Source organism: Salmo salar, chromosome 29 (genome assembly GCF_965601325.2).
Source record: "Salmo salar chromosome 29, fSalSal1, whole genome shotgun sequence".
NCBI lineage: Eukaryota > Metazoa > Chordata > Actinopteri > Salmoniformes > Salmonidae > Salmo > Salmo salar.
In genome coordinates, this window is record NC_138319.1 from 27,567,649 (window position 1) to 27,582,286 (window position 14,638).

Sequence of the window (14,638 nt, forward strand, 5' to 3'; positions counted from 1 at the left end):
TGTGTGTGTCTGGTGTTTGTCGGAGACCGTGTCTGTGTGTGTTGGTGTTTGTCGGAGACCGTGTCTGTGTGTGTTGGTGTTTGTCGGAGACCGTGTCTGTGTGTGTTTGGTGTTTGTCGGAGACCGTGTCTGTGTGTGTTGGTGTTTGTCGGAGACCGTGTCTGTGTGTGTCTTGGTGTTTGTCGGAGACCGTGTCTGTGTGTGTCTTGGTGTTTGTCGGAGACCGTGTCTGTGTGTGTCTTGGTGTTTGTCGGAGACCGTGTCTGTGTGTGTCTTGGGGTTTTGACAGACAGATAATGTGTGTTTGTGTGTATGTTCGTATATGTGGAGGTGTTACTCGGAGACTGACAGTCTGTCCGGTTGTCTGTGGGTGTGTGTCAGACAGGGAATGTGTGTGTGTGTGTGCGTGTGTGTGTGTAGTTTGAGCGTCTCTGGGTGTTTCCAGCTATCACAGGGAATGTTTCATAATGGGTTTCCGATTCAGTCCGGAGAATATTCCTGGGACTGTCAGCTGTGTCTGTCTCTATCTCTGACCATCTCTGAACTACAGCCTCATAACAGCGACTAAGGATGTAGCTAGTTAGTCAGTACAACATGGACTACAGCACAGTGTCCAGTTGTATTCATGTAGTATAGTAGAGAGATGGGCTTCGTTGCCAGGGCATATTCAGCTAACTCTTACTGGTATTCAGCATATGGTGGCAGAAATGGATACCTTGTAGAAAGACAAAGAGAGAGGGGAGAGTGGGGGGGCCTAAAGGTGGACAACAGGCAGAGATGAATAAAGAAAAATACATACAGATGGAGAGAATCTGAGTGGAGAGATAGAAAGGAAGATGCAGCTGATTGAGAGGTAGAGAGACAGAAGTTGAGTGGATGATTAACCCCTAGAGTCAGGGTTAGAGGTCAGAGGTCAACGCGAGTGACTGCAGCTGGATGACAGAGGGAGGAGACCCCTGTAGTTACTCAATGAAGAGTATCTGTCTAACTTGTTGCTGGAATGTTGTGTGTGTGTGTGTTATGTTGATTGTGTGTGTGGGTGTGTTATGTTGATGTGTGTGGGTGTGTTATGTTGATGTGGTGTGTTATGTTGACATTGTGTGTGTTATGTTGATGTTGTGTGTGTTGACGTGTGTGTTGACGTGTGTGTGTGTGTTGTGTTGACGTTGTGTGTGTGTTGTGTTGACGTTGTGTGTGTGTGGTGACGTTGCGTGTGTGTGTGTGAGATGTTGACTTTGTGTGTGCGATTGTGTGTGTGTGTATGTTGACGTTGTGTGTGTGATGTTGACGTTGTGTGTGTGGTGTGTGTGTGTGTGTGTGTGATGTTGACGTGGTGTGTGTGTGTGTGATGTTGACGTTGTGTGTGATGTTGACGTTGTGTGTGTGATGTTGACGTGGTGTGTGTGTGTGTGTGTTGCAGGCTGACAGGGTGATGCGCTGCTGGCACTTCTGGCTGGGGCTGGTCCTGGTGCCAGCAGCCTGTCTACTCAAAGACTTTGCCTGGAACGCGTGAGTAACACACTTACACTGCATATGTACAATCAAAATCAATACATACATGCGTATGAACAGGTAAACACATTTTGTTACATTACAGCCTTATTCTAAAATGGATTAAATAAATCTAATTCCTCATCAATCGACACACAATACCCCATAACGACAAAGTCAAAACACGTTTTTAGACATTTCTGCACATTTATTAAAAAAAACAACAGAAATACCTTATTTGCATAAGTATTCAGACCCTTTGCTATGAGACTTGAAATTGAGCTCAGGTGCATCCTGTTTCCGTTGATCATCCTTGAGATGTTTCTACAACTTGATTGGACACACCTGTGGTAAATTCAATTGATTGGACATGATTTGGAAAGGCACACACCTGTCTATATAAGGTCACACAGTTGACAGTGCACATCAGAGCAAAAACCAAGCCATGAGGTCGAAGGAATTGTCCGTAGAGCTCCGAGACAGGATTGTATCGAGGCACAGATCTGGGGAAGGGTACCAAAATATTTCTGCAGCATTGAAGGTCCCCAAGAACACAGTGGCCTCCCTCATTCTTAAATGGAAGAAGTTTTGAACCACCAAGACTATTCCTAGAGCTGGCCACCTGGCCAAACTGAGCAATCAGGGGAGAAGGGCCTTGGTCAGGGAGATGACCAAGAACCCTATGGTCACTCTGACAGAGCTCCAGAGTTCCTCTGTGGAGATGGGAGAAACTTCCAGAAGGACAACCATCTCTGCGGCATTCAACCAATCAGGCCTTTATGGTAGAGTGTCCAGACGGAAGCCACTCCTCAGTAAAAGGCACATGACAGCCCGCTTGGAGTTTGCCAAAAGGCACCTAAAGGACTCTCAGACCATGAGAAACAAGCTACACTGGTCTGATGAAACCAAGACTGAACTCTTTGGCCTGAATGCCAAGAGTCACATCTGGAGGAAACCTGGCACCATCCCTATGGTGAAGCATTGTGGTGGCAGCATCATGCTGTGGGGATGTTTTTCAGTGGCAGGGACTTGATGAAAACCTGCTCCAGAGCACTCAGGACCTCAGACTGGGGCGAAGGTTCACCTTCTAACAGGAGAACGACCCTAAGCTCACAGCCAAGAAAACGCGGTGGCTTTGGGACAAGTCTCTGAATGTCCCTGAGTGGCCCAGCCGGAGCCAGGACTTGAACCCAATCTAACATCTCTGAAGATACCTGAAAATAGCTGTGCAGCGACGCTCCCTATCCAACCTGACAGAGCTTGAGACGATCTGCAGAGAAGAATGAGAGAAACTCCCCAAATACAGGTGTGCAAAGCTTGTAGCGTCACACCCAAGAAGACTCGAGGCTGTAATCGCTGCCAAAGGTGCTTCAACAAAGTACTGAGTAAAGGATTTGAATACTTATGTAAATATGATATTTTTATACATTTGCAAACATAATAGGTTATTGTGTGTAGATTGATGAAAAAAATAGTTTTAATCAATTTTAGAATAAGGCTGTAACGTAACAAAATGTGGGAAAAGTCAAGGTGTCTGAATGCACTGTATTTACCACCCAAAGCAATACACAGACATTCTAAAACACACACATGCATATTATATAAACATTAAAAAAGTCACATTTCAATAAATACTCCTACATGTATGTGGAAAACACAGTCCCTCCAGGATTTTGCGATTTAGTGAACACAGATTATTTGAGCAGAATCAACCATTCCCCTCAAGGACTAGCGAAACTGACCAATCGTCTAATTATTAGTCACTTAAAACTGTCTGATCATCACACTACAAAAAGAGGACAATTTTAACCAATCACCATCACTTTTACTGCATAAAATGGTTAAATCAGAATTGCTGCAGCAAAATCAAGCCTTTTTGCTCGCAGATATCACCAAAGAAACAGTGAAATCCTTGTGGGACTAATAAGCAACATAACCCTGTGAATGTGTTGTAGGGGTCGTCGCACTGTGCAGAAGTCTCTTCTAGAAGAGGTCCAGGAGCTGGAGGCCAGGGCTGTTGACCCGGGGGCCTCTGTGCTCCGAGACGCCAGTGGACGCAGGTCACACACACACACTGCATCATGGGATCACAGTTGGGAGGACACAGACACAGCTCTACAGAATTTACTGTGACATAGTTAATATCATTTTCAGGCTGTATCAGAGATCATGATAATTCCTTGGACTGAGGGGAAACACCCTTCAAAGATTTTGTTACGAGTCTGTAAGATTAATGTGTGTGTTTATTATGATTTATGTCCTAGTGTTTATATGACTGTTTTGTATGAGAGAAGAACAGTGCTGTAACCATGGCCCTCTAACCTCTTGGTAAACTCTTGGTAAACTCTTGGTAAACTCTTGGTAACCTCTTGGTAACCTGGTTGACCCATCCACAAGGCCAAAGCTGAGGTCCCCTAGTCCCACAGCTCAGGGCACAGACGCCCACACACACACACACACACACACACACACAGAGATATCACCTTGGCTTGGTTTGACCTGTCTCACTGTGTGACCTCTGACCTGTGTGTGGAGTGATCCCTTTCTTCCCCTCATCTCTCTCACTCACCCACCTCAATACTCATGTTATGTTTTTCTTTTCTTTCTCCATCTTTTTTTGTATCCCTCCATTTGATTCTCTCGAGTCTGGAAGTGGACAGGTTTCCACTGCTGTAAGGACTGGGTGTGTGGACTGGGTGTACTGTAGCTTCTGTGGTTGTGTTTTAGAGAGAGCCGTTTGTGTTAGTTTGTATTGTGTGTTTCTAGTCATATCTGTCATAAGAGTAGAACAGCTCGGGGTGGAAAACGTTAGATGGGGTTTAGAACATTGGACGTATTAGGTTGAGAAATGGAGTGGGAGAGTGAAGACTGAGGTTGGGCCATTTGAGGGGCTGTTATGTGGGATATTGGCTGGGGATGGGGCTCTTTGGTGGGCTTTGGGCAGGAACAATAGTCCTCAATCATCCAGTGAGACGGCTAGGCTAACAATCCAGTCCAGAGCAGAGAACTGGCTTGGACAGAGCTGGCGCGAGGAGGTGCTCAGGGAGGGGAGGGGAAGGGAGGCAGGGCATTGTTTTTGGACAGGGGACGCACACAGCCTTCCCTAGCCCTGAGGTGAGGGCCTTGTCCTGGGCTAAACCTGCTCCCAAACATGGGTAGGAACCAGGAGGGGCCCCAGCAACGACCATGGATAACACTGCGGAGGAGTTTCAGAGAGGAACGGAGGAGAAACGCACACATCTGTATTTGTATTTCCTAACGGGAGAGGGTTGGGACGAGGGTGGGGGTGGGAAAGGTAGAGGACCAAAGTTTCTCTGGGGAAGTATTTAGATGTGGCGCATCCTTGGACTGTTTGAAGTCTCAATGCCCTTCCAGACAGTGACAGTACAGGGGCCGACATGCAGCAGGATTCAGTCATAGTTTAAATATGTGCTATTTCTATGTTTATTTATTCATGTGTTCGTCTATCCATTCATTCTTCAATCATTCACCTTATTATTCATTTAGCAGACCTCATTTTCTTTGGCGAATGATACGGTTGCAAAACCTTATTTCAGGCTTTGCCAAACACGCCAGTTCGAGGTTCCCTGTGGTACCATAAGGAGCGGGTCCCAGCTGCTTGCTCAGAAGTGTGACCTTGGGGAGGCTGGCCCCGGTCCACACACTCTGTGGATCAAATCAGGGCCCGTGCCCAGTGCTAGGGAAACCCATCTCATGTGATGATATAAGGCCTTATTGGCTGACTGATCTAGAGAAGTAACCTACCGTGTTCCACAGCGGAATTAGACAATCTGGGAGCATCCTGTAAAAGCATTCTATTAGGAGGAAACAATCTGTTCCATTTGGATACAGACTGTTATCAGAATGTTTAGCGTTGCCATTAGTGATGAGGAGGAAGAAGATGGGAATGAGGAGGATTGAGAGAGAGGAAGGCTGGGGGATTGTGTGTGTGTGAGTTTGCATGTGAGTGAGAATGCATGCGTGTGTGTGTTAACGAGGGCAGGAATGGGGCTGGTTATTTTGGTCATTGGGGTAGAGGAGCGATGGTGTGTTGTCTGGAAAAATAGTGTCAGTCACATAATGAGATTTGATTGGATTAACTGAATGTCAATCTGCTCTTCAGTACCAGCTAAGACATATGCCTAGACCGGGGGGGGGGGGCAAAGTATGGCCCCCCTCATCCCCTTTTTCTCCCCAATTTCGTGGTATCCAATTGGTAGTTACAGTCTTGTCCCATTTCTGCATCTCCCGTACGGACTGGGGAGAGGTGAAGGTCGAGAGCCGTGCGTCCCCCGAAACACAACCCAACCGAGCCGCACTGCTTCTTCACACAACGCCCGCTTAACCCAGAAGCCAGCTGCACCAATGTGTCGGAGGAAACACCGTGCACCTGGCAACCGTGTCAGTGTGCATGCGCCCGGCCCGCCGCAGGAGTCGCTAGAGTGCGATGGGACAAGGAAATTTCGACCTGCCAAACCCTCTCCTAACCCAGACAACGCTGGGCCAATTGTGCGCCGCCTCATGGGTCTCCCAGTCACGGCCAGCTGTGACACAGCCTGGGATCGAACCCGGGTCTGTAGTGACGCCTTAGATCGCTGCGCCACTCGGGAGGCCCATGCAAATTGATTTTAACAAACAATTGGTCCCCCAAAAAATGCGTCCCTCTGTTGAATGTCAAAATCCTAATATGGCCCTCGAGCCAAAAAGTTTGCCCGCCCCTGGCCTAGACTCTACCCTATCAGCTATGACTCTGGTCGTCACATCAAAAAGTATACTTAACTTGGGGTCAGGTCTAGGCAGGGGTGGATGCCAGACTGACTTCTTCAACCCTAATAGAACTAGATAATCTATTCTCACTTCTCTCTTTCCTTCAAGACCACAGATCTGAAGGTCTGAAAGGTCTTAGCAATATGGTGGAAACAGATTTAGTCTTTTCACCTATATGTGTCCATAAAGGAAAGGAGACGAGGAAATGATAGCCTGGTCCCAGATTTGTTTGTGCTCTTGCCAGTGCCAACTCCCTTGCTGTCATTGGCATGACAATTAGTGACAGACAAAGAGTTGGCATGATAGCACAAACATGCTGACATAGGAGCTACACTGGGGTAGTCAAACAGGCTGACATAGGAGCTACACTGGGGTAATCAAACAGGCTAACATAGGAGCTACACTGGGGTAATCAAACAGGCTGACATAGGAGCTACACTGGGGTAGTCAAACAGGCTGACATAGGAGCTACACTGGGGTAATCAAACAGGCTAACATAGGAGCTACACTGGGGAAATCAAACAGGCTGACATAGGAGCTACACTCGGTAATCAAACAGGCTGACATAGGAGCTACACTGGGGTAATCAAACAGGCTGACATAGGAGCTACACTGGGGTAATCAAACAGGCTGACATAGGAGCTACACTGGGGTAATCAAACAGGCTGACATAGGAGCTACACTGGGGTAATCAAACAGGCTGACATAGGAGCTACACTGGGGTAATCAAACAGGCTGACATAGGAGCTACACTGGGGTAGTCAAACAGGCTGACATAGGAGCTACACTGGGGTAATCAATCAGGCTGACATAGGAGCTACACTGGGGTAATCAAACAGGCTGACATAGGAGCTACACTGGGGTAATCAAACAGGCTGACATAGGAGCTACACTAGGGTAGTCAAACAGGCTGACATAGGAGCTACACTGGGGTAGTCAAACAGGCTGACATAGGAGCTACACTGGGGTAATCAAACAGGCTGACATAGGAGCTACACTGGGGTAATCAAACAGGCTAACATAGGAGCTACACTGGGGTAGTCAAACAGGCTGACATAGGAGCTACACTGGGGTAGTCAAACAGGCTGACATAGGAGCTACACTGGGGTAGTCAAACAGGCTGACATAGGAGCTACACTGGGGTAGTCAAACAGGCTGACATAGGAGCTACACTGGGGTAATCAAACAGGCTGACATAGGAGCTACACTCGGTAATCAAACAGGCTGACATAGGAGCTACACTGGGGTAATCAAACAGGCTGACATAGGAGCTACACTGGGGTAATCAAACAGGCTGACATAGGAGCTACACTGGGGTAGTCAAACAGGCTGACATAGGAGCTACACTGGGGTAATCAAACAGGCTGACATAGGAGCTACACTGGGGTAATCAAACAGGCTGACATAGGAGCTACACTGGGGTAATCAAACAGGCTGACATAGGAGCTACACTGGGGTAATCAAACAGGCTGACATAGGAGCTACACTGGGGTAGTCAAACAGGCTGACATAGGAGCTACACTGGGGTAATCAAACAGGCTGACATAGGAGCTACACTGGGGTAGTCAAACAGGCTGACATAGGAGCTACACTGGGGTAATCAAACAGGCTGACATAGGAGCTACACTGGGGTAATCAAACAGGCTGACATAGGAGCTACACTGGGGTAATCAAACAGGCTGACATAGGAGCTACACTGGGGTAATCAAACAGGCTGACATAGGAGCTACACTGGGGTAATCAAACAGGCTGACATAGGAGCTACACTGGGGTAATCAAACAGGCTGACATAGGAGCTACACTGGGGTAGTCAAACAGGCTGACATAGGAGCTACACTGGGGTAATCAAACAGGCTGACATAGGAGCTACACTGGGGTAATCAAACAGGCTGACATAGGAGCTACACTGGGGTAATCAAACAGGCTGACATAGGAGCTACACTGGGGTAATCAAACAGGCTGACATAGGAGCTACACTGGGGTAGTCAAACAGGCTGACATAGGAGCTACACTGGGGTAGTCAAACAGGCTGACATAGGAGCTACACTGGGGTAATCAAACAGGCTGACATAGGAGCTACACTGGGGTAGTCAAACAGGCTGACATAGGAGCTACACTGGGGTAGTCAAACAGGCTGACATAGGAGCTACACTGGGGTAGTCAAACAGGCTGACATAGGAGCTACACTGGGGTAATCAAACAGGCTGACATAGGAGCTACACTGGGGTAATCAAACATGCTGACATAGGAGCTACACTGGGGTAATCAAACAGGCTGACATAGGAGCTACACTGGGGTAATCAAACAGGCTGACATAGGAGCTACACTGGGGTAATCAAACAGGCTGACATAGGAGCTACACTGGGGTAATCAGGAACACAGTAGTTTTTTTTCCTGCTACACTGGACAAGTAACTTTTGGCCAGCACGAGCAGAGCGCGTCCCACGTTATCGAGTGTTCTGGGATGTGAGCGTTATGTTGAACATGGAACCAGAGCGGACCTGAGCTGCTTATGACCAGGTTTCATTGAATGAATATGAGCATCTCACACTGTACGTCTAGTGTAACAAGTCAGTGACATTCAGGAAATGAAGGCTTCTGAAAGTATTAGGTCACAACTAGTCTCCTGAGTAGAACTTCCACCTATCCTGTTGGTCGTGTTAACCTGTCAGTAACAGAGAGTCTCCCGGGTGATTGGTGCTGTGATCTGTCACTGAGTGTTTGTGTGTTCTGTGATTGGTGGACTGACCTGTCTGTCTCCTCCCCTCCAGTCTGAACGAGCGTGCCCACCTGTTGACCCGGGTCTTTAGGAAAACACCCTCCAATGTGGGGTGCAAAAACTCTGTGCAGCAGAGCAACGTGTCCCGTGAGTATCCCTGTCCTTGTCGCTGTCCTGGCCTCGGCAACTTGTATTCATTCCCTGTATACAGTTAATATACTTTTTGTAGGTAATATAATATACTGTCTAGGTAATATACTGTCTAGGTAATATAATATACTTTCTAGAACATATAATATACTTTCTAGGACATATAATATACTGTCTAGGTAATATACAGTGAGGGGGAAAAAGTATTTGATCCCCTGCTGATTTTGTACGTTTGCCCACTGACAAAGAAATGATCAGTCTATAATTTTAATGGTAGGTTTATTTGAACAGTGAGAGACAGAATAACAACAAGAAAATCCTGAAAAACGCATGTCAAAAATGTTAGAAATTGATTTGCATTTTAATGAGGGAAATAAGTATTTGACCCCCTCTCAATCAGAAAGATTTCTGGCTCCCAGGTGTCTTTTATACAGGTAACGAGCTGAGATTAGGAGCACACTCTTAAAGGGAGTGCTCCTAATCTCAGTTTGTTACCTGTATAAAAGACACCTGTCCACAGAAGCAATCAATCAATCAGATTCCAAACTCTCCACCATGGCCAAGACCAAAGAGCTCTCCAAGGATGTCAGGGACAAGACTGTAGACCTACAAAGGCTGGAATGAGCTACAAGACCATCGCCAAGCAGTTTGGTGAGAAGGTGACAACATTTGGTGCGATTATTCGCAAATGGAAGAAACACAAAATAACTGTCAATCTCCCTCGGCCTGGGGCTCCATGCAAGATCTCACCTCGTGGCGTTGCAATGATCATGAGAACGGTGAGGAATCAGCCCAGAACTACACTGGAGGATCTTGCCAATGATCTCAAGGCAGCTGGGACCATAGTCACCAAGAAAACAATTGGTAACACACTACGCTGTGAAGGACTGAAGTCCTGCAGTGCCCACAAGGTCCCCCTGCTCAAGAAAGCACATATACATTCCCGTCTGAAGTTTGCCAATGAACATCTGAATGATTCAGAGGACAACTGGGTGAAAGTGTTGTGGTCAGATGAGAACAAAATGGAGCTCTTTGGCATCAACTCAACTCGCCGTGTTTGGAGGAGGAGGAATGCTGCCTATGACCCCAAGAATACCATCCCCACCGTCAAACATGGAGGTGGAAACATTATGCTTTGGGGGTGTTTTTCTGCTCAGGGGACAGGACAACTTCACCGCATCAAAGGGACGATGGACGGGGCCATGTACCGTCAAATCTTGGGTGAGAACCTCCTTCCCTCAGCCAGGGCATTGAAAATGGGTCGTGGATGGGTATTCCAGCATGACAATGACCGAAAACACACGGCCAAGGCAACAAAGGAGTGGCTCAAGAAGGAGCACATTAAGGTCCTGGAGTGGCCTAGCCAGTCTCCAGACCTTAATCCCATAGAAAATCTGTGGAGGGAGCTGAAGGTTCGAGTTGCCAAACGTCAGCCTCGAAACCTTAATGACTTGGAGAAGATCTGCAAAGAGGAGTGGGACAACATCCCTCCTGAGATGTGTGCAAACCTGGTGGCCAACTACAAGAAACGTCTGACCTCTGTGATTGCCAACAAGGGTTTTGCCACCAAGTACTAAGTCATGTTTTGCAGATGGGTCAAATACTTATTTCCCTCATTATAATGCAAATCATTTTATAACATTTTTGACATGTGTTTTTCTGGATTTTATTTTATTTTTTTCTGTCTCTCACTGTTCAAATAAACCTACCATTAAAATTATAGACTGATAATTTCTTTGTCAGTGGGCAAACGTACAAAATCAGCAGGGAATCAAATACTTTTTTCTCTCACTGTAATATACTTTCTAGGAAATATAATTTACTGTCTAGGTCATATAATATACTGTCTAGGTAGGTGACAATACAGGTGTGTACTTACTGTATCTCTCTCCATATCGCTCTCTCTCTCTCTCTCTCTCCATATCTCTCTCGCTCTCTCTCTCCATATCTCTCTCGCTCTCTCTCCTTTTCTCGCCATCTCTCATCTCCATCTCTCTAGATGGCTATGCCTTCTCCCAGGAGGAACATGGGGTGGTGTCTCAGTCCCAGGTGTGTCGATCCTACGACACCACCCGCCAACGGCCCAGTGTCTAGCTCACCCCCTCACCCCCACCGTCCCGCCCCCGGCCCACCTGGCTACGGGGCTCTTGGCAATGGTTTCCCAGGCAACAGCGGAGACAGACTGATGCTGAGGGCCCTGCTGTGGCCTTATTGGAACTTATACTGACTTTGACCTGGGACCTTGACCCCTGGAGGCCGTTGCTCGGCATGAAACACTGACTAAAGGGAAGGGACCAGACCCGTCTGTACTGCCCAAACTGGTCTCCGCTCTTGCTTACTCACATACACACACACACACCCATAGAGCAGACACACAGGCACGAGTAAGCACAACCACACAAACAGACATAATAAATCAACCACAGAGACTGTAATGTGTATCTAATTATAGCATGGACTGGGTTTAGTTTACACATCAGTGTGTCTTTGTCCGTGTGTATGTCTGCACTTGTCTGTGCTACTGTATGTATCTCCCCTCGTGTGTGTGTGTGTGTGTGTGGCTACACTCCCTCTCATCTCTCTCTCCTGAGCCGGGGTTTAGCTCATCCGTCATTACCGTGACGATGGGAGACGGGGGAAGGAAGGAGGAGGAGGGGCACTTTGAAATAAATACTGAACATATACTGGCCCAGGAGGAATTCCTCTCTGAGAGCTGAAGAGAAGAGAGCCCCACAGCCCCACTGCCAAAGATCACAGAGATGCCACTGAGGGGGAACCCCCACCCATACTGACCACTACTCTACAAGGACCCCCACCCATACTGACCACTACTCTACAAGGACCCCCACCCATACTGACCACTACTCTACAAGGACCCCCATCCATACTGACCACTTGACTCTACAAGGACCCCCACCCATACTGACCACTACTCTACAAGGACCCCCACCCATACTGAGCACTTGACTCTACAAGGACCCCCATCCATACTGACCACTACTCTACAAGGACCCCCACCCATACTGACCACTTGACTCTACAAGGACCCCCATCCATACTGACCACTACTCTACAAGGACCCCCACCCATACTGACCACTTGACTCTACAAGGACCCCCATCCATACTGACCACTACTCTACAAGGACCCCCACCCATACTGACCACTACTCTACAAGGACCCCCACCCATACTGACCACTACTCTACAAGGACCCCCACCCATACTGACCACTACTCTACAAGGACCCCCACCCATACTGACCACTACTCTACAAGGACCCCCACCCATACTGACCACTTGACTCTACAAGGACCCCCACCCATACTGACCACTACTCTACAAGGACCCCCACCCATACTGACCACTACTCTACAAGGACCCCCACCCATACTGACCACTACTCTACAAGGACCCCCACCCATACTGACCACTACTCTACAAGGACCCCCACCCATACTGACCACTACTCTACAAGGACCCCCACCTACCTTTCTGGCTCAGCGACCTCATATCTCTCCCCCCTCTCATCTGCGGTACGTCTCTTCTACCTGCTCGGTTGAATCTGTTTTCTGTTGTATAGTGGCGCTCCTGTGATTCCTGCGAATCCTGGCTGTCGCCCCCAGGAGGTCAGGTCAGCAGCAGCCTAGTTTGTAGCAGTTTGTTGGGTTCTCAATTCATCTATGGACTTCTTTTGTTGTTGAATAAATGGACTTGTGTCTCTGTCTTTCTCTTTTCATATCTGTGTTTCTGCTCCTTGATAGATAGATAGATAATATATTATCTATCTATCTATCTCATACTGGACTATAGGCTGGATGCAAAAGGGATATTCCATGATGTGAACTAATAACAGGTGCTACATATACTTCACATATGTTAGGGTTCATAAGCACTATATTGGAGTCCACATAGTTAACATTTCAATAAATATTCTGCAGAATGTAGTTGGTTTCAACCCTATGTGTTGTGGTGTTTGTAAACTGTGTTAAGGACACTTCAGGGAAGGAATGCAAGGGTCAGGGAACTTTACTACATTTCAGATGTAATCATTAAATATAATCAATCAGTGATTTAAATGCTTCTTGACTTTTACTTACTAAATCTGAACTTTTGTTCTGCAGGATAGAGTAGGCAGTTTAGGTTTCTTGATCAATGAAAACATTGTGACATGAGGGTAGGGTAAATAAATTCCCAAGGTGATTGAAGGCTAAGAGCATGTTGAAGGAGAACGAGATGAACACTCAGAATAGTAAACCTACGGCCAGTTTCACAGAGAGAGGTGGAATGTGAACGAATATACATTCTGAATGTAAGCTGTGAATGCTGTACAAGCCAGCCACGTCCTGTTAGCATCACCGTTAAACTCCTGTCCCTGATCAGTGTGAAGAAGCATGGGGATGCCACACCCACCTTCTTGGATGTCTCCCAGCCTGGCTCCACCTCCAGCCTGCAGCCTTGCTCCACCTCCAGCCCGCAGCCTGGCTCCACCTCCAGCCTGGCTCCACCTCCAGCCTGCAGCCTTGCTCCACCTCCAGCCTTGCTCCACCTCCAGCCTGCAGCCTTGCTCCACCTCCAGCCTGGCTCCAGCTCCAGCCTGGCTCCACCTCCAGCTTCAGCCTGGCTCCACCTCCAGCCTGGCTCCACCTCCAGCCTGCAGCCTTGCTCCACCTCCAGCCTTGCTCCACCTCCAGCCTGCAGCCTTGCTCCACCTCCAGCCTGGCTCCAGCCTGGCTCCACCTCCAGCTTCAGCCTGGCTCCAGCTCCAGCCTGCAGCCGCTCTGCTCCAATATGGAGAATCCATTTCTCCTCCTCAGCATGAGTAGTAGATCCATTTCACCTTCCTAAAACGACTCGCTCTCGGCCTTCTACTTTCTCTCTCCACTCAACTCCACTTCCCCCTCTAGTCCCCAAGTTTCCATAGAGATGTGCCAAGAATACACCTCTCCAGCACAGAGGAAATAGTTTGGGTTTAGGGACTGTAATTGTTGTGGTTTGTTAATATCACAGCGTTATGTGTCTGGTGATGAATGTGACCGGTATTTGTGTTGTCTACACTGGGTGGTACGGCTGTCTGTCTGTAATTAGTGTGTTTATAGGCATTAAGGTATGGTAACTGAGTATGATTTGTATGTTGTGTGTACGAACGGGAGAGTGTGTGTGTAACAGTGTGAGTGCTATATCTAGTGTGTATGTTGGCTACTCCCTCCCCGAGACGACTGTTTTGTGGATCGGCTCCTGCTAGCTGTCAGTTTTTACACTTGGGAGTGTTGTTTCTGTAGTTGTAGTTCTCGCCTCGTCTCTAAGCGTGTTAAAATCTCACAGCTCCTGCCAGGACCGAGTCAGCCATGGTGCTAGTCTTATGGCTACAGACGTTGCCTCTCTAACCTAACCATGGAACCTGAGTGTTGTGTGGACTGGTGGTGGTGGGGTGCTAAATGGATGGTTTAAGAACAGACATGGCCCAAACGACTGAGGTTAGCAGTATATTTCCTTTCTTAAGCCAGGCAAA

General features: G+C 47.7%; 1 protein-coding gene across 3 annotated transcripts in view; it reads left to right on the top strand.

The window, feature by feature from the left end:
• Positions 1-13,199, top strand: part of LOC106590443 (phospholipid-transporting ATPase IB) — a 126,820-nt gene extending 113,621 nt beyond the window's left edge. For all 3 annotated transcript variants that reach the window (XM_014181490.3, XM_014181492.3, XM_045710739.2), the window contains 4 exons: positions 1,421-1,509; positions 3,447-3,551; positions 9,030-9,124; positions 11,127-13,199. In XM_014181490.3, the coding sequence (XP_014036965.2) occupies positions 1,421-1,509; positions 3,447-3,551; positions 9,030-9,124; positions 11,127-11,221 (384 nt within the window). In that variant the 3' untranslated portion in view covers positions 11,222-13,199. The remainder of the gene's footprint in view (positions 1-1,420; positions 1,510-3,446; positions 3,552-9,029; positions 9,125-11,126) is intronic.
• The last annotated feature ends 1,439 nt before the right edge of the window (positions 13,200-14,638 follow it).